Raw genomic sequence first — 27,680 nt, 5'->3', positions numbered from 1 at the left:
CAATAACCAGCTTTGGTTTTATGCTTTTACAGTGCTGATAGAGGTTTTGCGTCTAAGAAATAGTAAGACTTTTCTTGCTTCTGACAAATTACACTGGGACAGAATACTAGATAAACAGGTTGGCTTTTCTGTCCTAAAACATTTATTACATCATCTGCAGTTTACTGCATTTTAAGAGTGTGCAAAATATTCCAGCGGTATTCCCACCAAATCTCCCACAAACCAGCCACTTGTTTCTTTTACATAGCTAATATTCACGCTCCTGGCCAAGTCTAAAGACTGTCATGCTTGGTCCAGTAATACATTAAATCACAAGTGGGAGTGATATGGCAGGGGGATGGGATTTTGGACGTGGGGACACTACTTATTGTGATGACTTTGTGTATCAAACTGGCTTGGATATAGCTTGTGATCTATCAAGTTCCTGACCCCAAATTTATTAGAACGTAAAAATGGTCTGACCCAGAATGGCCAATGGTCCATCTAGCCCAGTATCATGTCTTCCGACAGTGGCCAATGCCAGCTGCTTCAGTGGGAATGAACAGAACAGGGCAATTGAGTTATCCACTACCAGCTTCTGACAGTCAGAGGTTTAGGGACACCCAGAGCATGAGATTGCAGCCCTGACTATCTTGGCTAATAGCCATTGATGGACCTATCCTCCATGAACATTTTTTCAAACGCCATTATAGTTTTGGCTTTCACAACATCCCCTGGCCACAAGTTCAACAAGTTGACTGTGTTTTGTGTGAAGCAGTACTTCTTTATGTTTTGTTTTTAAACCTGCTGCCTGTTAATTTCATTGGGTGACCCGGGTTTGTGTGTCACAAAGAGATAAATAACACTTCCTTATTCACTTTCTCCACACCATTCATGATTTTATAGACTTCTATCATATCCCCTCTCCCCTTAATTTTCTCTTTTCTAAGATGAACAGTTCCCAGTCTTTTTAATCTCTTCTTATATGGAAGCTGTTCCATACCCCTAATCATTGTTGTTGCCCTTCTCTGTACTTTTTCCAGTTCGAACATTTTTTTTTTTGAGATGGGGTGATCAGAACTGTACGCAGCATTCAGGGTGTGGGCGTACCATGGGTTTATAGTGACATTATGAGAACTTGTCTTATCATCAATGACTTTCTTAATGGTTCCTAACATTCTGTTAACTTTTTTGACTGCTTCTGAACATTGAACGGATATGTTCAGAGAACTATCCACAATGACTTCAAGATCTCTTTGTTTGAATGGTAACAGCTAGTTTAGATCCCATCATTTTATATGTGTGGTTGGGAATATGTTTTCCAATGTGCATTACTTTGCGTTTATCAACACTGAATTTTATCTGCCATTCTGTTGCCTAGTCACCAGTTTTATGAGACCCCTTTGTAACTCTTTGCAGTCAGCTTTGGACTTACCTATCTTGAGTAATTTTGTATCATCTGCAAACTTTGCCACTTCCCTGTTACCCATTTTTCCAGACCATTTATTAATATGTTGAATAGATCCTTGGGGAACCCCGCTATTTACTTCTCTCCACTGTGAAACTTGGCCATTTATTCCAACCTTTTGTTTCCTATCTTTTAACCAGTTACTGATCCATAAGAGGCTTTTCCCTCTTAAGCAAAGTAAGCATTCATGGGATAAGAACCTGTGGTGAGGGAGCTTGTCAAAGGCTTTTGGAAAGTCCCAATATATTATATCTAAGGCTGCAATGTAGTCATAGAATCTGTGCGTTCCAAAGACCTCCATGACTTCAGCCAATGTTGGCTGGGAGCTGTGGGGTGCCTGCTGCCTGCAGAGGCAGCGACCTGTGGGGTAGCCATGGGTGGCAGGTGGAGAGCCCCACAGCTCCCTCGCTGTTCCTGGCCACCAGGAGTGGCAGGGGGAATCTCTGCTGCTCAGGGCCACCCTGGGCAGCAGGGGGGACCCGATGGTTGGGGCAGTCCCCACTGCTCCCAGGCAACGCAGGTGGCCATGGGGTATCCACCATGCTCCCGGCTGCTGTGGGTGGCAAGAGGGACCCCCAACATTTCCAGCCACTGTGGGCGGCATGGGGGATCCCTGTCACCGCAGGCAGCAAGAGAGACCCCCAGAGCTTCCAGCTGCTGCAGGCGGCAGGGAGGACCCCAGCAGCTCCCAGTCACAGCGAAGGCACCCTGGAGCTAGCTCCCATCCTCCTTATCCCCCCCCCCACCCCAATTGTCATGGTTATTTTTATTAAAAGTCAAGGACAAGTCACAAGCTTCCGTGAATTTTTCATTATTGCTCATGACCTGTCAATGACTTTTACTAAAAATATCCATAAAAAAAACTTAGCCTTAACGACATCCACTGGATCACCCTTGTTCACACGTTATGTGACCAATGATGCTGGATTGTTAAATGTTACCTGAGTAATTCTCTTTTTTCTCTACCATGGTTCAGCTTCAGATTTTATTATTATATGGTAGATATTAGAATTTGATGGGTATAAGATATTCTTTCCAAGAAAAATGATTTATTATCCAGATGTTTGACTCTGAAAACAGTAGTACCGCTAAATCTTGTGTATGAAAGCTGCTCAGCCTATAGCTACTAGGTAGACTAAGCATTTTGAGTTTATCCAGTGCACGTTGATGAGGGAAATGGGTAAAATTGTCACTTATATAGACCTATTTAGGCCTGTATGGTTTCTTCTTGTGAAACTTGTCCCTCTTGGTTTTCCTAATAAAGAACATGCTCTTTAAGCAGTCTGTTTTGGAGATTCATAGCTCTTTTCTGAGTTTAGTAAAATTACAAACTTTATGATGGTAAGATTTAAGTTTATAGGCTTAGTGACTAGTCTCTAATTCTAAAATACGTTGCCAACATGTATCTTTCGAGAAATTCAGTTGCTTGACTTTTATTGTTTAAAATGCCTGAATGGAATGGGCTATAAAAATAATGTCTGCAGGCTGGCCTGTGCGGGTAAACCTTGAAGAAACTTTTATATGTAATTCTTATTCGAGTCGACGACTCTTCTTGCCTCTTACTTTTAAGATGGAAATAGGATCTCACCACAGCCCCAGTCCTGTAATCTTATCCACATGAATGAATTCTTGTGCCCAGGCAGACCCTGATGACTTAGAAATGGGACTCTGGCTGTAAGGATCTTCCTATAAAGATCAAGTGGCAGGACTGGATCCTCTATTTCTTCTGTGCTGTATAAGACAAATGAACAGGGCTTTATAAGCCACTGCCATGATTACTTGTGGTTTTCTTTTAAGACTACTTACAGGAAAATGTTGAACTTTGGCTGGACCTAGTACCTAATCACTGGGATAAGCTGCAGGAACAGCTGGTTTCTATGCTGGGCACTCTTTATTCTCATTGGCAATTATATCCGTCATGACAGTAAGTTCATGCCAACTGAAATCAGGCAAATGTGTGAGATTCTGCTTTGCCTGTGCAGAGGAAATGGCCTGAGAACTGGTTTCACATCTTAGTAAACATATTAGCATACACTAAAGTTCTCCTGAGTCTTGGTATCGGTGCTTTCAAAGCAGACACCCACTAACCAGAGAGGCAATGCTGTAGCGAGAAGCACATCTCCCCTTCCTCCCTCTCCGATCCCAGCCCACTGTCGAGAGAGGTGCTGGGATTTCTACCAGAGTGCTCTCCATGAATCTGGCTTGAGGCTGTATTAGCTTTTGCCTAGTACAGCACTTCCTCTTTTGAAAGCTGAACAGCCTCCACCATGGGTTTGCATCTATCCAGCTGGTAGCCCTTGAACATTCTCTGTCCCACACTGGGTAACACTGGCCTAGGAGGGGTTTGATAGATTTATAGCCCTCTTCTAGATAGTCAGAAAGAAGAGCAAACCCTTCCCCACTTCCCTATCTCCACCGTTGTCCTGCCTGTTGAGGACAGAAGTCTCTGCTACTCTTATGCCAGCCTGCTTGGTGCTGCTTCTCTATTTCCCTAAGTTTTTTATTTTACAGTGGCCTTCCTTCCCCAGGAATAGTCCCAGTGATTGCCTCTATGCATAGTTTTCTTGAGCAACCGCAAAGTGACACTGGTATTGTCAGAGTCCCTCCTGTCCAATGGGCTCTGAAGAAGAGCAGTGAAAACTAGGGTCTTGTTAGCTTTCCTGAGCAGCAGCATAGCCACTGCAGTTTACTTGTGCTCTTTTCCTGATTCTGTAAATAAATACATCAGTTTGTGCTTGGTAGGCTACCTCTGTAATGGTTCAGGGCTGGGAAATCAATATTAAAAAAGAAAAGAAAACAAAACTCTGCAGACACTAGACAACCTACAATTCACTTCTCACAATTGGCAATTGAACTTTTCAAGGCCCACTTGATAAGTCCAAAAAAAATTGTATTAACTGTAATAGATGGATCTTAACTAATGAAAACAACTATAAATCTCCGTGCTGGTATGTGCAAAATGTTTCTCTTATAACCTGCTATGGTGAATTAAGCTTTCAGTTGTAACACTGTTGTTCAATATTAAGCATGATGTAATTTCTTAAACTGAAATAATACAAAACATTATTTTGACAGATCTCTGTAGATGTGAGGAGGCACAAAAGGGACAGTTTATTCTTTCAAAGTTGCTGGAACTGCTTGCAGTAAGAAATAAAAGCTGTGCGTCAATCAAGAAAACTGTTTCAATTGTTCAGAACATGCTGCTAACCTAACCCCTGCAGCTACATTTTTAGACGTACCATGGGATGCATCAAGTCCAAGAACGCTTTTCCAGTCTCAAACACTATCCTGGATGAGAGGAGCAGAGAAGGTGGTGAAGGATGCATGGGGGAGAAATCTCCACTGATTACAGGGAAGCTGGATGAGAGAGGCTCATCAAGTACCATAGTGCTGGATTATGCGCACCGGCTCTCTCATGAAATTCTTGATCAGGCTGTGAAACAATGGGCAGTGACTGAAAGCAAATATAGTGACATTCCTTTCATCGAAAGTGATGTGCCCTGAATTCCGAGGATTATCTTCTCAGTAAGCCTCCATCTGTCTGTTAAACCATTCACGTTTGGTGCTATTACAAATAAATAAATTCAAGCAGAAGCAGCTGTGATTTAAGCATAATTCCAACTACAGTTCTATGTCTGGAAGGTCAGGGGAGCATAAAATGTCCGTTTATTCACGAGCAACTGGACCATAGCAGAATCCATTAATCCAACATCAGCTGTGATCCACTGTAGGTTGAGTGTGTTCTGTCTGCTTTGTATGTGCTGAGTCTGGTCATAATGAATGTCAGGAAAATGGATGTGCAAAACTGCTGCAACTGTAACCACCACCCAATGGTCACAGTAACATCAACACCAAAGTTCCTTAAGGATAAGGTACAAATTGTCTTTTTTTTAAATGTGCTGTATAAAAACTGTTGACAATAGGTTACTTTACAAACATGTAAGCCTTGCATCTGCCTATGATCTTACGTGAGAAATTGCACATATGATAAAATGCTCTAATGTCTGTTAAATGGGAATCAGGATTATAGACCTATAGCATAATAATTGGAATGGGTTCAGTCAGAAATTTACCTTTGATCTTTTAGGATGACCTGACTAAATATGTGAACTGTTAATTGATCATTAAGCCAAGGCAATGTGCTTTGTAAGTGAAAAGTAGCAAACCAACCATATGGATTATGCTGCCATTAAATCTGCCCTTCTTAAACACATCAAGAGGAAAGGCACTGATAACCTAATTATCCTGATGAACCATTTAACTGATGCCTTGGCCTCTGCAAACTAGGTGAAGGGTATTGACTAATCCCTAAAAGCATAAATTAAGGTTGTTAACAACATTCATTGCTGTAGCAATCAGTTATGATTACTATACCCAGACCAAAGATATTTAGTTTAGGCAGGAAGGTGAGGGAAAATAAATATGCCCTCGAAGCCTCATTTTATTAATCAGTATAACTGTGAATGGCTGAGAACAGCTCATCTAAATATGATGCTGCCTTATACTGAAATACCACTGACAGGATGCCATTTGGGGCAGCAGGCCTTTCTCGTGCTACTGTGAGGGGCCATCTCTTTTATCTGTTAGTTGATTTGTCAGACTGACTAGATGATGATGACTAGATGACGAAGGGCTAAAGCATTAAGGGAACTTTTTTTTTTCTTTTTTTAAATTGTCTAGACTATGTGCCCTTGTTCAACAGGATTTGTAGTCTGGCCCATCCAAGACATAGTTGGGATCTTGTAGGTTAAGCAGGAGGTGCAATGATGGATTTTGAGGACAGGCATTTGCAATAAAGCCAATGAGAATAGTTTTGCACTCAAATATTCAGACAATATTCAGCTGCCTGTCTTTTAGGAGCTTGGGTTCTTTGCATTTGTTTCCTCCTCCATCAAAATCCATTGTCAGTAATAAAATGCCTAGATAAGGCAGTCAATAAAGTAGGTGCATATTTCCGTTCATTCAACAGGCAAATAATGGGTTTGCAATTTAAAAAAAAACAAACAGCTTTTCCAGGCAAGTTAAAGGCAATTGTGAAAATGTATTAACTGATACAAAAGATGATAGTTGGAGTAATGTTTTTGGGAATTAGAATGATCATCTCTTGCTGCTGCTAAGATTGAGCCACAATCTGTTCATGTAGGAGAGAGAGAGAAAATATGGATGTTTATGAAGCTGAAGCAAATTGAAAAAGGAGACTTAAGATATTTTGGGTTAATGTATACAGGTAAATGACTGTTTACGAGGAGTAAATTTCATAAATGAAGAGTAGTTTCCAATAATGCAGCCCAGGACTGACTTGACATACATGTCTCATATTCACACTGAAGTTAATTCCATAGATCTCACTCTGCTGTTACTTAGAATATTTTCCCAAGCCCTTGAAGAAAAGGAAAAACAATTTGGTTCTAGTCTCTTGAATACTATCTTCTTCATATCTGTATTTTCAAATGGCCATTGTGTTAATAGACAAAGCCTGCGCTATACCATGTTCAATCTAAATCCCATCACTATAACAATGTCCCTGAAGTTACACTGAATACAGTACATTTAATCATGCTCTACAGGTGCCCTCATTAAAAAAGGTGATTCCAAACATGAAGTGAATTTAAAAAAGAAATGGAATAATCAGCCAGAAAAAAATGAATCCGGTCTTAATTTACTGTTTGGTTAATCAGCCTAAAAAGGGAATCTCTTCCTATGTAAGAGAGAAAAGGTAGGAAAACAAATCTCTCCCTCACCTAGCATCAGATCATGTGTGGTATGGTACAGCATGAAAATATAATTTGTCCCACTGCTGACAGTGATTTTTTTAAAATCACTATCAACTGAATTGCATAGACATTGCTTCTGTGCATTTGCTACTCAAATGACATTTCCCCATGATTTATTTTTAAAATACATTTAGCAGTAATCTGAAATTAACAGCACTACAGTTTGAGTAGGAGGCTGGGTTTCATATTACACTTCAAATCCAATTCAGGAGGACTAGATGAAGCTTGTGTTGTAGTAAAAGCTTATTCCTAACACCATTATTTGCATATTAAGCATTGGTTATGAAATGCCAAGAAATGAGCTACATTAGATATTAAACTGAATTCCAATTGCAGCACTGTTCCCTTTTTGCAGAGATGTTGGCAATAGAGTGTCAGTTTAACAAAGCTTGGGAAAAGGCTGCCTATACCGATCTGTAGTTACATACGTTTTCATTTCCTACTCAAGTGGCTGCACTATTTGTTACTAAAATGCTCTAGTTAATGATGCCCTCATTTACAAATTAGTATATGTTAGTTATTTCTCTTTTTCCAGTGGCCCCCGGCTGCTCTCTGTGTGCAGACAAGGGGGAAGGAGATTACTTTCATGCTTCTTTCTAGGAGCCTGACTGCTTGCTATAAGGCACAGAGAGAGAGTTCCAGGCACTTGAATGCTCAGCTGTTTTACTGGGCTTCTTAGTCAATAAGCTGATTTATAAAAGCACATCAATTATGTCTACACCCATAATTGGAAAGGCCAAATGGCTTAAGGAGTGAGGTGATGGAAGGAGTAGCTCTCATGGGCTATTCTGACTCCACCCAGTTGGGTCCACCTGATTCTTGGTGACTATGAACAGACTTCAGTGAGAAAGGGGTTTTTTTGTTTTTAAAGGCTGGGAGATGAGGCATTAGTAGGCACATGATAAATTCATGTCCATTAATGGATATTAGCCAGGATGGAAAGGAAGGGTGGCCCCAGCCTCTGTTTATCGGAGGGTAAAGATGGATGGCAGGAGAGAGATCACTAGAGCAAGTTGACAATGCACTCCCACTGTTGAAGTCACCGCTAAAAGGGAGCAGGGAAGGAGGCAGGAAGGCTGGGCAAGAGGAACAGATTGCCTCTTTCCTTTTCGGTATTGGCTCGTCTGGCACTTCCCAGCGCTGGGATGGTAGATACACAGCTTGAAAGCAGCTTCTCTGCCAGGAGCGTGGTTTGGTTTTGTTTATTGCTGAATTGCACCTTTCCCTGCACAAGACACCTGGGCATTAGACTTGTAGCTGAATCACATCACCCCAGCCAGCCATCAGAAAGCATGTTAAATGCACAAGAATCAAAGGAGAAAATTACCCAGCTGAAGGTAAACAGTGTATGAGACAGAGCTAACGGCATACTTACTTAAGTTTACTGATGCTATGAACTACGCTCTACCTACAAATACCACCTAGGCCCTCTACTAAAATTGTATCCTACTGCTAATCCTTTCCATATCTGAATCTCCTACCTGTGACTTCCAAACTTGTTCTCCTCCCCTACTTCCTGACAATTCACAGCGCTCTCAAACAACCCAGAGTGCTACTTTAGCTGTGTTTGACAGGAACAACACTTTCTAAGACATCAGCACTTCAGGCAAGCACAGAGCAGATGAAAAAGAGGCCCAGGAGCACTAGGGGCAGCTGTGTACATAGCTGCATAGCAGGAAAACAATTTGACTTTTTAGCCATTTAAGTTTTGTAAGATACTGACTTTTGCAAATGATGTCTGTATCCTTAAGACCATAGGACAGTATTCTAAAGTCACCTCCCAGAATTTTGCAGTATTTTTGGTAAGGATATTGCTACTGTCCTTTACAATAAAGATAAACGCCTTTACCTAAGTATGTTAGATGAAATTACACAATACCCACTCTAGTAGTTTGGTTTTAATGGTAGTATAATTTTGATGATCGAGATGCAACAGAGGCTCTACAACAAAAGTTGCAACTAGTTTTTGCCTTTGAGATTGTATATTGAAGGACTCGCGTGACAGGCACATGTTTTGGAAAAACATTTTAAGGATTCTTTTTCATTAGTTATACGTTCTACAATGTCCCTGTGACTGCCCACAAAACAGTGATAATTGTATCTGCTAATGCATGTTATCTGCCTTGCTATGATGCCCTACTTTTGGTTCAATAACTTCAGCACAACTTTGTAAAACTGACATTTCAGCAGCATGACAGAGCTGGAGCCAAACTCTAGTATGACCATATATTTTTACAATATTTTTGTGAAAACATTTTCTTAACTGAATAAAATTAAGTTGTAATTAATTGCTTGTAAGGTTTTTATTTGATTAAAATACACATTGCATCCCATTATGAGTATATTAATTTTTACATATAAAATCTTGCAATGCCAGCAGTGTGCTCTGTACTTTGCAAGCAGAGAAGGCATGATTCCTGCCTCAAGGAGCTCAAAATCTTGGCCTCGTTTATTAAACACATAAGATGACTATTTCATTATTCTTGTGCAAAATGTAACAAACAATGTTGCTGAATAAATGAGAACTTACCTCGTTACTTCCAAGTGTATAATCATTTAAAGTTTTGGTTCTTTTTTTGAAAATTTTACCATTAATAACAAAATGTATCTCATTACTCTAACTGGCAGCTGGACTGAAATTTTACCACTGCACTTTAAAGGCGAGGCCACTGAGTAGAGGAGCTATTAGTGAATAGTCAAGACACCAGTGCTTTTCTGTCTCTGTCCCTTAATTATTTGCACCAAGAGATTACAGGTCAACTAGCTGCCTAAATTACGTAGCGTGTAGGGCTAATTGCTGCACGCCTTTGAGCACCTTGTAAACAATTCTGTGGTCTCTTTCTGCTTTGTCATTCTATTTTATTTTGGCAGTGCCAATTATTGAACACATTTGTTTGAATAAAAGCTCTTCCCTTTCAGCTCATTTTCCTCCTCTTGACTAAAGTCTTCAGAGAAGTCAAAAACTTACGTTTGTGATGACCTTTTCTACTGCCATAGAAATAATTAGAAAAAGAGTTGCTGAAGTTTAACCTGTCAAAGTAACTATAAAAAGCACAGTCTCCATTTTGAACAAAGAGAACATAGATCAGTGGCCATGTATGACATACAGAATTGTGGAAATGCTAATTGTACATAATAAGGATATAATTACATCCATTGGCTCTGGTTACATTGTGGAACTTCAGAGCATTCTTAACATCAGCAGAAGCCTGAGATGGAACAGCAGCTTTAATGCACATCTGAGGAGGGCATTTTATTGTATGATTTAAAAAAAGTTTCCTGGTCCTTTTTCCCCCTTCCTTCTCCTGTGTTCCCATTTTCTATTATCAAGTTGAAATAGTTGAGCTAGCTGCAGCTTTTAGCAGCACTGACAGGGGCTTTCTAATCAAGCTCTTAAATCTGGGAAACTTAATAAACTCCAGTTTCACTTTTTATTAAGAAAGTGAAAATTACACACTAGCTCTGGAGCATGAATGTTGCAGCCAGACAGCAGTTTTCAGTCATTTTATATAATGTTTTGGTTAGAGTCTTTCCAATTTTTACCTTCAGCTTTTTTCCAGCTACTCTTGTTGACAACAAGTGCACTGGGCCTGGCAGCAGACTTGGTTTTCCTACCACTTAGTTTACATTGTATCATTTCCTTTGCATCCAGCCCCAGGAACTGGGCTAAGCAGGGAGAACCCAATAGAACCTGTATGTGGAACAGGAGCAGAGCCACTCTGCAGCTGATACTTCAGTCTAAGGACTGGAGTAGCCTTCTAAGCCTACCTATACACTCCTCACATCCACTAGTTGAGGGAATGGACTAGGTCAATAGTTTTCAACCCGGGGTCCATGACCCCTAGGGGTCTGTAGACTATGCCTAAGGGGTCCACACCTCCATTTGAAACTTTAGGTGTCAGCAAACAAAAGGTTGAAAACCACTGGACTTGTGGATCCTTGTAGCAATGTATTCTCTAATCCCTCTGCTCATATAATCTAAGCATACACCATTTAGGGGTGTGCACCCCTTCCATAGCCTCCACAAATCCTGCCCTTGTCCCCATGCAGTAGATCTTCCTTGTTAGGCTGCATGTGGCCCTTATTCACCTGTGACGTAGAGACAGAATTATCACTTATTGGTCAGTACAGCTAAATTGCAATCATGCATTGTCAAGTTCATCCATGCACGACTGAAGTAAACAGAGCTGCAACTGCTGACACAGTGACTTTGGCCCTCAACGCTCACCACACTTTGAGGTAATTATTCCACCACTGAATTCAACTGTCATCACAAAACCAGGGAAAGTTCACTAGTGATTTATTAAGTCAAGGTAAATGTCTTGTTATGCAGGGTATCTTTATAGAGATTATGGTAAAAATAACCTAAAGTGTGGTAAATGGCAATTGTATTAAAAATACCATTAAAACTGGTCAGCCCTGTAAAATATTCATATAGTAGGTTGGCTGACAATTTCATCTGTAAAACTGGATTTCCATTCCAGACAATGAAGCTGTATCAAATACTAGGTCATAATACTGACCTGCTACTAACTCAGTAGCATAGCAACTTCTGTTTACTTTGGTATTACTGAAAATACTACCCGCTACCAAGCACACTCACATACATGGCATTTTCATCTGTAGCTCTGAGTGCTTTACGAAGTTAAACATTTTTATCTGCACTTTATAAAGGAGAAAGTGAGGCACAGAACCAATTTAGTGGATCAGTGGTAGACCCCAGACTACCCAGATCTCCTGCCTCCCAGTCCCATACACTATTCACTGACCCAGGCTGCCTCCTCAGCATCGCCCCACTAGACTAACAGATATCGCCAAAAATCAAATGTTCTTTATTACATAATAGCAATTAGTAAAAAGCTTTTACTTGAAGTAATTTATTCCCTTGATTCAGTTTTCTCCTTATGGTACTACAGAAACAGTAAAAACTACAGACTCTGCATCTCAAGAAGATTAGACCCAAGAGTGTTACCATACCTCCATCATCAAAGTCTCTGCATCGTTATTAATTTTTGCATCCTAAAATTATACATCTGAATACACCCTTGATAGGCTTGTACACCCTCGTTATAATTTGAGATCGCTGTTTCCCAATGACTTAAAGCAGTTGTCCACAAATTCATCTGTTACTTCTTCTAAGGTAGCTGGCTTCCATTTTGGGACTTGGTCTTTGTCAATCAGCACTGTCAGGTAAAGCAGAAAGAGGTGAAGTTATTAGTGAATTTTCTCAATCAAAAGGGCTTCAGATCACATCAAGAGAGTAGATTATACAGTTGCTCTATATGCAGTACAGTGTATTTGGCTCAAGTAACAGCTTAACTTTTTAACCTTTTATGAATGTTCACCAAACAGAGTCACACCCTTGAGTTGTATGACACTGGGACTATTTTATTGCTCCAGAAATCCCCATATCAACCCAATCCAATACAGCATTCACAAACCATGATGATCGATATCATGCAAGTCTCCAACCATTCGTTTATTGTAGGCTTGCTGCACAATCCAACCATATATAGCCCACCTCCTGGAGGTTGGATGGAATTATATGGGCTCTATGTAGGATGCTTCTGTTAAAAAAGAATTATAAAATCCTCATGCAGAATCTCACTCTTGAAGACTAGAAGGTAGACTCTTAGATTCCTACGGGAATGTCATATAAACTAATATAATAATAATGGGGAAAACAATATGGTAGGATATCCTCATAGGAAAATCAATAGTAAAGTTATATATAGCTATTAATAGAGAGAGATAGAAGACAATTTCTCTGAAGAATTACCATTGCAATATGTATATTCTGCACAATACTGGAATATATCCCCAACGCTGTATATAAAAATCAGTAATGGGCTACATGCAAAAATATAACACAAGAAAACATGATGCAGAGATCCATTCCCAACAGTCCAGGAGAAGAAATTGATCTTAGTTAGGAAAAAAGAGAAGGCAAAATAATAAATTTAAATTCCATGTGGAGCTGGAGATGAGCTAATCAGAGGCTAATTACTGTTACTGATATGTTAGTAGAAGAGACTTTTAAATAACCAGAAAAAGACTGCCCCCAGCAGAAAGGATCAATAAACAATATCATATGGTGTGGAAAAAAATCTGAATGGAATTTCAAGAAGGTCTTTGATTCCTCTGTATACAATTTCAGTGAACTCTTAAAGGACTGATTACGTAGCTGAATGATTTGACTAAATATGTTATTGAAAAATAAAAGCCCTCTACATTTAAATTTAAAAAATGTATTCACATGAAAAGAAAAGATGCTTCTTCAGTTTTACTATGATCATATTAACTGGGGCTTTCTTATTTTAAGCACCGGTCATGAACTCATTAGATAGTGGGCAGAAAGCCTTTTAACCTTGTTCCTCAAATGTCAATATTATGGCTACAGGAATTTTAATTTGCAAAGAAGGTAATCTACTGTACAGGCTTGAATGAAGCAGCTATGCTGCTGCTTCTAGGGGAGAAAAACAAATCAATCATTCTGCTGTTAAAATTCAAAGCGTGTGCTGGTTCAGTTTTCACCTCCTGAAACATGGTGGCTGCCCCTAGAACATTCAAGCCAGACTCTCAACAACCTGTTCTGTGTGTTGCACAGAAAACTTCCTGTCCTTTACACCACTGTGCAGTCAAACTATTCTTCTTATTTACACATATGGCCTGTGTTATATTGGAGCTCCAACTACATAATCATAATGGTCCTGCCTGACCTCAAGCCAGAAAGTCTCAGGACATGTAGTTTAACAAGTAGTATACACCGTGAGCATTTAGTCATTTATTTATTGAAGAGGGGAGGGCTAGTGCCACCACCAGAGGCCCTAGATCTGCTGCTGTAGCAAATATATTCACTCTCTTGTCCTTTAGGAGGCAGGTTAACTTAGATCAGAAAAGAGTGCGGTAGGCTCAGTGGCCACACTTAACAGGGCTGGAATTTTAACAGGGTTACTTATGGACATCTTCAACCACAGCTGAAATCAAATGTGACTTGGCCAGCTAGGGAGTTAGGGTTGCAGAACTCATTTCCCTACAGCCTTTGCTCTTGGAGATAATGGAGGCTATGTGCACAAGATAGTTGTTGTCTCCTGTTTACTGAATGAAACCTAGCAGGAAGCTCCTTTTCTTATGCTTAAAACTAGCACTTTCATTTTCAGGCTAGTTTCAAAACCCTGAGGACTGCCTGACATATCACAGCTGACCCTGTTCACCCTAAACATATTTTTTTTCTTCCCTTGGTTGTTGCTGCAGCTGATGGCCAGTTAGCAGCATTGTTTCATAGACCAGATTTCTGAAAGATTTTTGACCCCAGGGCTTTGCCTTTCTAAATCTTTATCCAAGTAGCCACAGTTTGCTTTCTTCAATGGAAACCAAACATTCCATAATCACAGATTCTGGGTTGTTAAAATGTTCTCAAATAGTATCTATCAATTAAAATGACTCAAGAACAAAGTTTTATCTGGCTTGATATTGGGGTGGAGGGAAGAAGGGTTGTCAAACAGAGGAACAGATGAGAAAGTTGGGAGACTTCCACAGCTGATTAAAAGCAAGTTCACTACTTGTTATTAAGTTAACATTGTTTTAACATGAACTCCACTTTTAATACTAGTAAATATCTATCTAACCTCCAAAGAACAAGTTCTCTAGACTCTTATGTATTTGATTACAGACAGCTGTTACAAGGTGATTAGCATCTGAAACTCGCATTGGCTTTAATGGGATTTGCACATCCGCTTCCCCTTAACTGGGAAGTGCTCAGCATTTCTCAGGGACAAGCCCTATGTGAGAAGAATGTCTGTTCTCCAGGATGGACAGCAGCAGCACTACAACCATTTGCAGTGGTGGCGATGTGAAACCAGTAACAGCCAGACCTAAACATTGCATTGAAAATTCCACACATACATTTCTGCCTAGCTACCTGTGCTATTGCAACTAATCACACGTGCCACTCAATACCTTAGAAATTTTTTTTCATATAGGGCAAAGCTTTGTTATCTATGATACATACTCCTCTGTGGTAACTTGGCAAATGCTGTCTTTTAATGGCAACCACTTAAGTATATTGTTCTAATTTTTAAATCCACATATTATTCAAGTAGGGCTTGATCCTGTGAGGTGCTGAGCATCTTCATGGGTGTTGAGAGTGCTCAGCACCTTGAAAGATCAAGATGTTAATGATGTATGTGTGTGTGTGTATATATGAAAAAAATAAAACATTACAGTTCATCTTTAAGGGCCGGTTTCTGCTACCCTTTCTTACATTAAATAAGCACCTTATCTGACAAGTGGTCTTAGTGATTTCAGGGAGATTATTCACAGAATAAGGTACTACTCAGTGTGAGTAGGGGGCAGCTTGGGGTAAAAAATGATTCAAGAGCAACTGATAAAATCGTCAATTATATATTGCACAATGAAATTTGACTATTTTCTGTTACCCGTAGGCCTATTCTAATCATCATGTAATCGTGCTATAACATACACAAGAAAGAGACACTATGCAGCAAATGGAAGTTTCCCAGCCGTTGCCCCTTGATGCTTGTTTCTCAATCAGCAGTCTGTGTGGTTATCTTGAACAGTGTGACAAGTAATCTGTCTCTGTCCAGTTCTCAAATGATTTTAATGACCTTGTGCATTAAAAATGAGGATCATGTCTGCTGCTTGACTCTCTCTCAGCAAGGACTGCCATTTTCCAGACAGATATATCTCGGTGATTGTGCATATTTTCCTGAAGATTTAGAACATATTCTAGGAACAGCATCTTTTAAATTGTAAATGTTTCCTTCTCTTGTTAGCTAGCACAGTGAAGCCATACTTGTCCTTTGATAGATACGGTAAGATGCCTGAGGTTCCTTTATTAATAGTTAACTTTTAACACCGTTCATCCACAGAGCTTAAATTGCTTTACAAAGGTAGATAAGAATTATTAGAGAAAAGGAGATAATATTTAAATAAATTTTGAATTAAAATCTCATCTGGGTCCCTCAGTCTTAACTAGATCTGTTGTCTTACACTGTAATCTCCTTAGGAAACCATCTCCATCGATGTCTCATGCTGTGCTACGTGCATCGGTTCTAAAATAACCACCAAGTTCCATTTTACAGATGGGGAAACTGAGACACAAAGACTGAGAGGCTTGCACAAGGTCACATAGTGACTCAATGGTAGAACTGAGGAGAGAACCTTAGTCTGACTCCCAGATCGATCCAATAGACAAAAGCCCCACTATTTGCTGCCGCTTCCTTTCCTGCCTATGTAATACTGAGAAATGGTTAAAAAAAAATTCAAAAGTTTATGTACCCAAGAATGTTTTCTGTGGTAAGATTTATGTAATGATAACATAGGAGACATTTGCCAAAAATAGTTCCTGTGCTAATGAGCGTACTTCCACCCTGAAACAACCAATGTATCTGTTGCTAATTTTACCTTTTCATTTTGTAAATGGTCTGACTGCTTAGCATTCTGGCTGACACCGGAACCGAACTGAATGCATGAGTGATGGTAGGTCATGCTTCACATCCTCATTGCTCATTATTGCCCACCCTGGATATATCTTGTTCCTTTCAGATGGCCCGGTGCAAATGTTTTCATGGTGCTGTACTAGCAGTTAATGGTGCAAGGGGAACACATGTATAAAACACTAAAAATACTTTACATTAACAAGAAAGCCTTTTTCTATCATGTTACAGAATGACAACAGGTCAGCGGGCAATCTATGGCTGCATGGAGGGAATACAATCAGCAGGATAAATTAATGTACTGACCATATTCTCTAAGATGATGGTACTGGATATTACTGTCAAACAAACTGCTGCACTTTTACTTATATCTACAAATGAGCAATAAAGCAATGTGTTTTACCCACTATTAACTTGAAGTGATCTTTCTGGTGTGCATCCTTACCTGCTCGAACACCTTCATAGAAGTCATGGCCACTCTGAAAGACAAAGAACCATGTAAACAATACATTCCATTTCACCCCCCTTTCACTGGGGGCTCCTTGCTTCTGCATCAAGTCCATGTTACCCAAGCCTCTACCCAACTCCACTTTCACTGCTCTCGTCTTGTTCTCTTACTCTTATTACACTCCTGTGGATGTTCTCCCCTAACTGCTCCCTTGTCTCTTCCCTCAATTCTGGCTTTTGCACCTTCTTTTATGCTACAGCCTGTGTTTGGAACAACCTTCTGAGACCATCCACCACTCCTCCCATCCAAAATCTTCCTACACTGATCCAGCTTACTAACATAGCTCCAAACCTCCTAACATTTGAACTGCTGTCCTGTGCACTGTGGTTGACTGAATTATGGTCATATCATCCTTCCCTGGGACATCTCATTGACACTGTATGGGAGTTCCACACAACGAGGCTTACAGGATTGGTCTTTAGACTGTAAACTCCTCAAGGCAGAGCCCTTGTCGTCATTTGTTTTGTAATGTACTGTGTATGCTTATCACACTTTTCAGTTAAATAATTATGTTCTATCAAATCCTGATTGCGTTTTATTAGAAATGGAGTGACAATACTCATTTGAGGAAAGGAGTAATGATATTTTCAGTATGAATGAGGCATGCCACACATTTCCAAGGTCTATCTTAAACAAAACTATCAATTCAAAAATAATATTTGTATATGTCATTTAATATTTTATATGACAAAAGGTGACTAAATTAACAGAGCAGGCTTCCTGTCAGGAATCTTACAGGGTTTCATTCAGACAACTATGCTGCTGCACCAGAACTACTTCACCAAGCTAAGTACTATACACTACTTATTATTTAATTCTCCATACTGTAGCTTCACCATACTTTTCTCAGTAAACCTCCTACAGCCTTGTTTTGCTGGCTACCTTTCCTTCCAGTTGCACAAGCAGGCATACAAATGGAAACTGTCATTTTGAACAAAGACACCACTAAGATACTGACAGTGATATATTTGTCAGAAATATTTGTTGGTATAATTAGTATGGAATGGCAAAAGTGGGCAACCAGCTCATGATGTCTGGAAGGGGCAAAAGTTTTCTACCTTTTTCTTACCATGCATGCCTGGCTCAGTCGGTATTCCATAATTAGTACATCTTGCAAGTTCATGGAAGCTCCTTCTCGAAGCTGTCTCAAAGTCATTTTTAAGGACGTAGGTGACATTTTATTAATTGTCTGGGGAAGACATTAAACGTCATTTTTTTCTATCTTAGATTTTTGGTTAAATGGTTTTCAAAAATGAAGACAAACGGTTATTTTATTACAGGTGTAATGATACAAAACAATACTTGGCAATACTCTAGCACTTCCATCCTCCCTAAGCTTATCTGCCCTCTCCACCTCTACATAACTCTTACAAACCCACCTCTGCCATGCTACTATACAAAATCATGTTAATTTGCCCAAAAAATCTGTTATTCCCCCTTCCCTAACCTTTTATCTATGGCACATTAAAATAGCACTGAAATACCATTGATTTCTAGCAGGGTTCCAAGTGGCCTCAAAATTGCCCCTGCTGTTCCTTAATCTTTTATTTTTCTCTTGTGCATTGTTTCTCAGTACTACAGCCCCTCTTTTCATGGAGAACAGAAGTCTATCCTGTGAAGACAGGGCTCAGGCACTAAACTGGCTATCCACTCCACACAGGGACCGATGTGCCCAGGCAGACCCTCACGGGAACCTGAGTTCTATGCAGGCACACAGTCCACCCCCAAGGAGTAGTCTGCAGGACTGGGGCTCAAATCTAGACTGATTTGATTTGTCAGTGGACTTCTTGATTCATACTAGGGTACATGAGAGCAGAATTTGGCCTTTTATATATCAGTTCAGTATGAACTATTAAACATTTAAGAATTACAGGCACAAGTTACAAAAAAAAATTTAAACGCCGATCATTATTTGCATCATCTGCAGCAGAAAAGATCTTGTAGGTAAGCTATGGATACAGTGTTCATGTTTCGTTTAGTGCAATGTTCAGAACAGTATGGGAATATGTGAGTTGGCCCAACATTTCAATTTAAAAAAATGCATTTCTCCTTATACTTATTTGCAAAAGACCAGATAATTGGTATGCACTCCTTCCACTAAAAAAAAAATGATAGTGTCTTTTTAATTTAAATAAATAAATGAACAGTTGCCAGAAGCCTATCACTCGTGAGTAATTTTCAATTAAAAACAGACCATGTGCCAGATGAATGAAAAAACATATTTAAGGAATTAGAACTGAGCTTCAAAAATTTTCTTGGGGAAAGGAATGTAAACAGGAGTTCTATTTTTTAATTATGACAAGTAGGTGATTAATAAGAACATAAGAATGGCCATTCTGGGTTAGACCAAAGGTCCATCTAACCCAGTATCCTGTCTTCCAACAATGGCCAGTGCCAGGTGCCCCAGAGGGAATGAAAAGAACAGGTAATCATCAAGTGATCCATATTCTGTTGCCTGTTCCCAGCTTCTGGCAAAGAGAGGCTAGCGACACCATCCCTGCTCATCCTGGCTAATAGCCACTGATGGACCTATCCTCCATGAATTTCTCTAGCTCTTTTTTGAACTCTGTTATAGTCTTGGCCTTCACAACATATTCTGGCAAAGAGATCCACAGCTTGACTATATTTTTTAAAATCTTAAAACTTAAGGATTTTACGTAAGCATGAATAAATGAGCTACACTATTCATACCACAATAATATGCTCTGATTTACAAAAGATTGTTTATTACAACAATGGGAAGTGGCAGATGGTAAGATTTACCTATTCATATTATCAGAGAGGATATTAAGCTCTTAACCCACAGACTGAAATAGCAGATTTCCAGTCGTTAACACCAAGAAATTTTCTGCTCCTCACTGCTCTGATTTCTCATTCTCTTTCCCTCCAGATGACAGCTCCTAGAGCGTAATAACCTTGTTTGTCTGTTTACTTATGTCTGCTAACTCAACTGATGTCGAAGGTAGATCCTAGTAACTAGTGATTCAAGTTTTATCACAGTTCTGCATGTATCCATCCGCCGGTTTGAAAGTTGAGCTCGGGGAAATGGTTCGGAAAAAAATACATCCTGGCTTGATCTGATAACTTCCATAATTCCATTAATTATCACAGACCCGTAGCTGCTTTTTTGTACTTTAGCTCCTCTACCTCCCTCCCTCCCCGACCCCGACTGCAATTTGCTGCTCTTCAGATCTGTTCAGTGATTCCTAATAAAGCTGTCTTAATTTCCCTTTTTTCCCTTAAGTTTCCTTTTCTCTTCCTGGCCTCATTTCCACATAGGGCGCTTTACCCCTTTGCTCAGTGGCAAACTCTTGTGTGATCTGGAAATCATTGCTGGGACCAGACCAGATGTTATATTCAAAATTCTGGACACCTACGAACTTCCCTGGGTGAAATATCCACAGTGCATTGTGGGGCACCACTGATCAAGGAAAGCACTGAAGCAGAAAAGATTTGAAAACAGCAGTTTACTAAGCTAATGCACACAGAGGCTGCCAAAGAGGTTGGAGGTGGAGGGAGCATTGTGATAAATCGTGTAGCGAACAAAGGAAAGGGAAAGAAAAAGAAGCACAAAAGGTGGGTGTAATGCAGAAAAAATGAGTCACCAAGGTATCTATAAGTGAACTGATCATATAAGAGGAAGATCAGATCTGAGGAACAAGATCGAAGAGGAACAGATTGCATTAGGAGGGAGAAATATGGGATGCTGATAAGATCTTATGAAGGGCGTTGCCACCGATTCCATTTTTCATGGGATCATCTTTATTTCAGTGTAGCGGTCCTCCATACTGCAAGTTGGATTTGCAACAGCATTAATCGTCAGAACTTTATCATCGTACGGTGAAGAAAGTCAGTGTAAGGGATGGAGTCCTCCCAGAAATAACAGCTGCAATAGCAGAATTGCTCCCTTTCAGTCACAAAATATAGGTTGCTAAGAAAGTTTCTCATATGCACCATAGCATCGAGTTTCAGGTTTTCTGGGAAGAAGAGGGTTGTTTGTTTGTTTGAGATGGGCAACAGATGTAACCCTTTCCCCTCAACCGTAAGGGAGAAAGAAACAAAAGGGTTAGTTAGAGAGATGAAGAGTTAATTGTGTCCTGCAGGGGAAATTGGGACTGAAAAACCTTACTATATAAAGAGAAAGAGGCGACAAAGCTGGGATCTACAAAGGAACTTAGGCATTGCCACACTGAGGGTCACAGTGCCTAAGAAGTCACACGAATAACACTGAAATCCACAAGGCCAAATTAGGCGCTTAGGCTCCCTAGACAATGAATGGGGAGAGACAGGCACCCTAGAATGCAATCCACAAAGCCAGCACACTAGGTGAGGCTCTGCCTAAGCTAGCAAACGAGAAGAGTGTGTGCTCAGCCCTGCCCCGATCTCAGAGAGCTGCTGAAGTCCAGGCTGCAGGGAGATGCCTATGTCATCTTAGAGATCCACAAATGGGAACCTGCTGCCTGGAGTCAGGCACCTAAGTTGGGTTTGAGCAAGAGAGTTAGGCACCTGCCTCACTACACATAAAACAACCAGAGGAGGTGGTGGTGCGGCTGCTGCCACCACCTTATAATTTTTAGCCTCCTCTGGAAGAGGAGGAAAATTGAACCTTGGTCTTTCATTTCCCACGCAAGTGCTCTAACCACTTGGCTAAAAGTTCCCTCCCCCACATCAATTCTGAATGGACCTGATCTGGTAGGCATGCTCAGAGGCCCCTAAAAGATTGGGCTCCACAAGCAACTCAGGTGGCTAAATGCCTGTCTGCTCCTGGTTTGTGAATCACTCTGGGGCTTAGGCAGGAGATAGGTGTCGAGAAATGTGAAATTGCGGAACTATTAACTAAGGTTTGTAACCTGCCCTTTAAATCAGCTTCGATACTCAATGACTGGAAGTTAGCTAATGTAACGCCAATATTTAAAAAGGGCTCCAGAGATGATCCCGGCAATTACAGACCAGTAAGTCTAACGTCAGTACCGGGCAAATTAGTCGAAACAATAGTTAAGAATAAAATTGTCAGACACATAGAAAAACAAACTGTTGAGAAATAGTCCACATGGTTTCTGTAAAGGAAAATCGTCTCTTACTAATCTATTAGAGTTCTTTGAAGGGGTCAACAAACATGTGGACAATGAGGATCCAGTGGACATAGTGTACTTAGATTTCCAGAAAGCCTTTGACAAGGTCCCTCACCAAAGGCTCTTACATAAATTAAGCTGTCATGGGATAAAAGGGAAGGTCCTTTCATGGACTGAGAACTGGTTAGAAGACAGGGAACAAAGGGTAGGAATTAATGGTAAATTCTCAGAATAGAGAGGGGTAACTAGTGGTGTTCCCAAAGGTCAGTCCTAGGACCAATCCTATTCAATTTATTCATAAATGATCTGGAGAAAGGGGTAAACAGTGAGGTGGCAAAGTTTGCAGATGATACTAAACTACTCAAGATAGTTAAGACCAAAGCAGATTGTGAAGAACTTCAAAAAGATCTCACAAAACTAAGTGATTGGGCAACAAAATGGCAAATGAAATTTAACGTGGATAAATGTAAAGTAATGCACATTGGAAAAAATAACCCCAACTATACATACAATATGATGGGGGCTAATTTAGCTACAACGAGTCAGGAAAAAGATCTTGGCGTCATCATGGATAGTTCTTTGAAGATGTCCACGCAGTGCGCAGAGGCGGTCAAAAAAGCAAACTGGATGTTAGGAATCACTAAAAAGGGGATAGAGAATAAGACTGAGAATATATTATTGCCCTTATATAAATTCATGGTACGCCCACATCTCGAATACTGTGTACAGATGTGGTCTTCTCACCTCAAAAAAGAAATTCTAGCACTGGAAAAGGTTCAGAAAAGGGCAACTAAAATGATTAGGGGTTTGGAGAGGGTTCCATACGAGGAAAGATTAAAGAGGCTAGGCCTCTTCAGCTTGGAAAAGAGGAGACTAAGGGGGGATATGATAGAGGTATATAAAATCATGAGTGATGTGGAGAAAGTGGATAAGGAAAAGTTATTTACTTCTTCCCATAATACAAGAACTAGGGATCACCAAATGAAATTAATAGGTAGCAGGTTTAAAACAAATCAAAGGAAGTTCTTCTTCGCACAGCGCACAGTCAACTTGTGGAACTCCTTACCTGAGGAGGTTGTGAAGGCTGGGACTATAACAATGTTTAAAAGGGAACTGGATAAATTCATGGTGGCTAAGTCCATAAATGGCTATTAGCCCGGAAGGGTAAAGAATGGTGTCCCTAGCCTCTGTTTACCAGAGGATGGAGATAGATGGCAGGAGAGAGATCACTTGATCATTGCCTGTTAGCTTCACTCCCTCTGGGGCACCTGGCATTGGCCACTGTCAGTAGACAGATACTGGGCTAGATAGACCTTTGGTCTGACCCGGTATGGCCGTTCTTATGTTCTTATGTACAGGGGGGCAAACAGTGCATGTGCTCAGAGGCAGAAACATGGGTGCTGAGGAAACTTTTATTCTGAAAAACTTAGGCATCTATAGGGCTTGGCAGAAGCTTTGGATCACAGTGGAGCCAAAACTGGGATTGATGTGCCGAAACCTGATACTTAGGCACCTAAAGTACTTTTGTGAATCCCACCCAAAATGTTTTCTAAATCTGAGGTTTCCCCTGTTAACTCATTTTAAGTTGAATTGAGCTCAAGGAATCAAGGTTACTCTCCCCTGTATGAATGAGTCATATGTGGCGGTTTTTTTCTTCAAACTATTCAACTTTTTTCAAGCTCTTTCTCCTCCCAAGTAGCTAAAGTAGTAAACTCCATACCGCTGTATCAGAAGAATATAATCTTTGCTGGATTTCTAAACTTAAAAAGGAAAATACTGGCGTCTAATGTGGCACTTCCCCTTAGAATAGAGAGGAGACACTTGTTACTGGCTTGCTAAAGGAGAGACCAGTCACCTCTATTAATCTGAGATGAATTCATAAGGTTTCTGTGGGTTGAATTAAGAATGATAAAAAACAAAACAAAAGGAAAACGCTGCCCTACCCAGCAGAGTAAGAGAAAAGAATTTAAAGGGAATTAAATTTTTCTGTTGACACATCAGAAATTGCTCTTCTGAAATGCTGATGGGAACTCTGATAATTCAGGTGCAATAAGCTTCACGTTTTCGGGAGGGCTGTCTGTGTTTTCTTTGCTGCTTTTATGATTAGCTTCTTACTGTAATCCAACAGGAGCTTGTGATGGCGTACAGCCTCAACCCTGGCTCTGAAAGGGTTAATGTGGGTGTGAAAGGCCAGTTAGCTCATCTGGCTGCACCTGCAGGGTGGGCCAGGCACTGGGTGATGACTATAAAGGAAGCACAGATGAGAAGGAGGCTGCAGTGAGAGTTGGAAAGAATACTTCAGTGCCTTGTTTAGTGTGAGAGAGTGGAGGGACTGGGTGGGTTGCAGAGGAAGTTTATGAGGAGAGTTGGCTCCGGAATCCATTCCTGAGTAACACAGTCTGACAAGAGGCAGCAGAGATACAGAGAAGCCAGTGGGATACAGCAAGCTCTGGTGGTGAACCCTGATAATGGGGCAGGACCTGGACTTCCAAGGAGAAAGCCTTGGATGGTGGTCAGTTGAGGAATGGAGATGTATCAAAGGTCAAGTCTGAGGAGGGGAGAAGTGGGTTATGTTTGTTCTGTTGGTTTAGGACAGAGGTGGGCAAACTATGGCTTGAGGGACCATCCTGCCCAGCCCTTGTGCTCCTGGCCAGGGAGGCCAGCCCCCATGTTCCCGCCCCTTCCCCGCAGTCAATGGCGGGGTTGTGTGTTCCTGCTGAGCAGCGCGGCAGCATGTCTGGCTCTGGCCGGGTGGTGTGGCAGCCAGACATGCTGCTCTGACCTGCATGGTAAGGGGGCTAGGGCCGGGGGGTTGAATAAGAGGTGGTCCGGGGGGCAGGGGGGACCGTCAGGGGACAGGAAGCAAGGGGCAGTTGGATGGGGTGGAGGTTCTGGGGGGTGGTCAGGGGACAGGGGTGGGGTTGGATAAGTATGGGAGTCCTGGGGGGCCTGTCAGGGGGCAGGGGTGTAGATAGGGGTCAGGGGATGGGGAACAGGGGGGGTTGGATAGGCATGGTGTCCTGTGGGCCCAGTCAAGGGGTGGGGGTGTGGCTAGGGGTCAGAGCAGTCAGGGGTTTGGGAGCAGGGGGGGTTGGATAGAGGGTGGGGCCCCAGGGGCAGTTAGGGGTGGGGGTTCCTGGGAGGGGGTGGTTAGGGGACAAGGAACAGGGAGGGGTTGGATGGGTCAGATGTTCTGAGGGAGAGTAGTCGGGGGCAGGAAGTGAGAGGGGTCAGATAGGTGGCAGGGGCCAGGCTGATTAGGGAGCACAGCCTTCCCTACCCGGCCCTCCATACAGTTTTGCAACCCCAATGTGGCCCTTAGGCCAAAAAGTTTGCCCACTTCTGGTTTAGGATTTTGTTAGGGAATTCCAGGGTAGAGCCCTGTGAGTTCTGGTCCTGAGAAAAGGATGACCCTAGAGAGGGTGTGGGGAGAAGTCCTGAAAAAGAGACTACAAGAGGAAGAAGTCCAGGGAGGCAGTAGAAAGTATGATGAAGAAGCCCTTGGCTTCTAATTATAGGGTCCACTGGCAGGGGAGTTGGTGGTGGGAGGCCATGGATATGGACAATTGAAAACCTGAGAGAAACGTGTGGGGTCAATGGGGCTCCATATCAGGCTGAATTCCTTTGTTTTACTTTCTGTTACCCTGTAAAGGGTAAGACAAAAGCATGATCTGCCCACAGGGCTGAGTCATAAGAAGAGTCAGACCACTGCTGGGCTGTAACCAGCATTAGCAGGGGGTGCTATATAGGACATAAAGGGGTGCACCAGCAGAGAGTCTAGCTTTCACAAATCCATACATTAATGGAGGGAATTCCTGAATCCCTCTCTCACCTCTTATAAGAATCTGAACTTTCACAAGTTGGTGTTTGTCTCCCAATTTGATTTTAAAATAAAGCCATCACCCTAATTTTGACAAGGGGTCTCATAGCCTGTAAGACAAGTTTATAGGACACTGAAGTGTTTCAAAATGTCTTTTAGAGGGAGCAATGTTGGTCGTGAGGTATTGCTACAACGCAATACCACTTCATGAACATCGTGACAAAACATCACCATTCTCTCATATACTGAGGTAAGTTTGTCCTGAAGGACATTTTAAAAAATGTCATCAATTAGCTACAATCAAATGACAGCTCTGATAGTTTTCAGGTTTTGTCATCACTTCTTGATATTGTAGCTCAGTTGCATAGTGGCCTCACTAAGAGTGCCCATTCGACCATATTCTGATTCGGGAAAGCAGTGATACTGTATGTCAGGATTGCACTGGCAAGAGCTGGACAGCCAGCAGAGCAACTGCCTGCAGTATACCTGGATCATTGCCAGTGCTATTAGTTCCACTTTATTAACACTAAAATAACTTGCACATCAAAGGCCTAATATTTCCAGAATAATATATTCTGTGTTTGATTTTCATTAATGCCTATAGAATAACTATACCCTGTCCATGATACACCATAATAGCTATACATTAATATATTCTAAGGCCAGAAGGGACCACAGTGATCACGTAATCTGACCTGCTGTACAACACGGGCTATAGAACTCACCCAAAATTATTCCGAGAGCATCTCTCTTAGAAAAACATCCAATCTTGATTTTAAAATGGTAATTGATGGAGAATCCACCACAACCCTTATTGTTCCAATGGTTAATTACTCCCACCATTAAAAAATTGTGTGGAGTTCTATGGCCTTCGATGTATGAATAATTTTAATTATATATTTGCTAGATTAAAGAGACCATTATCAAATATTTGTTCTCCATGGAGGTACTTACAGACTGTGATCAAGTCACCCTTTAACCTTCTCTTTATTAAGCTAATAGACTGTGTTCCTTGAGTCTATCTCTGTAAGGCAGGTTTTCTAATCCTTTAATCATTCTCTTGGGTCTTCTCTGAACCCTCTCCAATTTTTCAATATCTTTCTTGAATTGTGGATACCAGCACTGGACAGAGTATTCCAGTAGTGCCCAATACAATGGTAAAATAACCTGTAGTTCTACCTGAGATCTCCCTGTTTATGCATTCAAAGATTACATTAATCTTTTGGCCATAACGTTGCGCTCGGAGGTCACATTCAGCTGACTATCCACCATGATCCCCAAATCTTTTTCAGAGTCACTGTTTCCCAAGATAGTCCCCCATCCTGTAAGTACGGCCTACATTCTTTGCTCCTCGATGTACATTTACATTTGGCTGTATTAAAATGCATACTGTTGGCTTGTCTCCAGCTTAAAGTGATCCAGGTTACTCTGTAGCACTGACCCATCCTCTTCCTTATTTATCACTTTCATTTACCAATATACAAACAACACAAAATTTGTATTTATTCCTGTATACACTGAACAAATTAAAGTTTATCTAAGCTATCTGTAATATGCCACTGTAGTATCTAGACACCAACAGTGAAATCCTGGTCCCACTC

At 41.0% G+C, this 27,680-nt stretch overlaps 1 protein-coding gene across 3 annotated transcripts in view; it reads right to left on the bottom strand.

Moving 5' to 3' along the window:
* Positions 1 to 9,104: 9,104 nt before the first annotated feature.
* The window catches only part of HIBCH (3-hydroxyisobutyryl-CoA hydrolase), a 96,423-nt gene continuing 77,847 nt past the window's right edge, over positions 9,105 to 27,680 (bottom strand). For 2 of the 3 annotated variants that reach the window (XM_030579657.1, XM_030579658.1), the window contains exons 12-14: positions 18,257 to 18,376; positions 17,125 to 17,158; positions 9,105 to 12,404 (exon numbers count right to left, since the gene is read on the bottom strand). In XM_030579657.1, the coding sequence (XP_030435517.1) occupies positions 12,289 to 12,404; positions 17,125 to 17,158; positions 18,257 to 18,376 (270 nt within the window). In that variant the 3' untranslated portion in view covers positions 9,105 to 12,288. The remainder of the gene's footprint in view (positions 12,405 to 17,124; positions 17,159 to 18,256; positions 18,377 to 27,680) is intronic. The other variant, XR_004002564.1, reaches the window with a different exon arrangement.

Source organism: Gopherus evgoodei, chromosome 11, assembly GCF_007399415.2.
Source record: "Gopherus evgoodei ecotype Sinaloan lineage chromosome 11, rGopEvg1_v1.p, whole genome shotgun sequence".
In the NCBI taxonomy this organism is placed as follows: Eukaryota; Metazoa; Chordata; order Testudines; family Testudinidae; genus Gopherus; species Gopherus evgoodei.
This window is presented reverse-complemented; position numbering and strand designations above follow the sequence as displayed.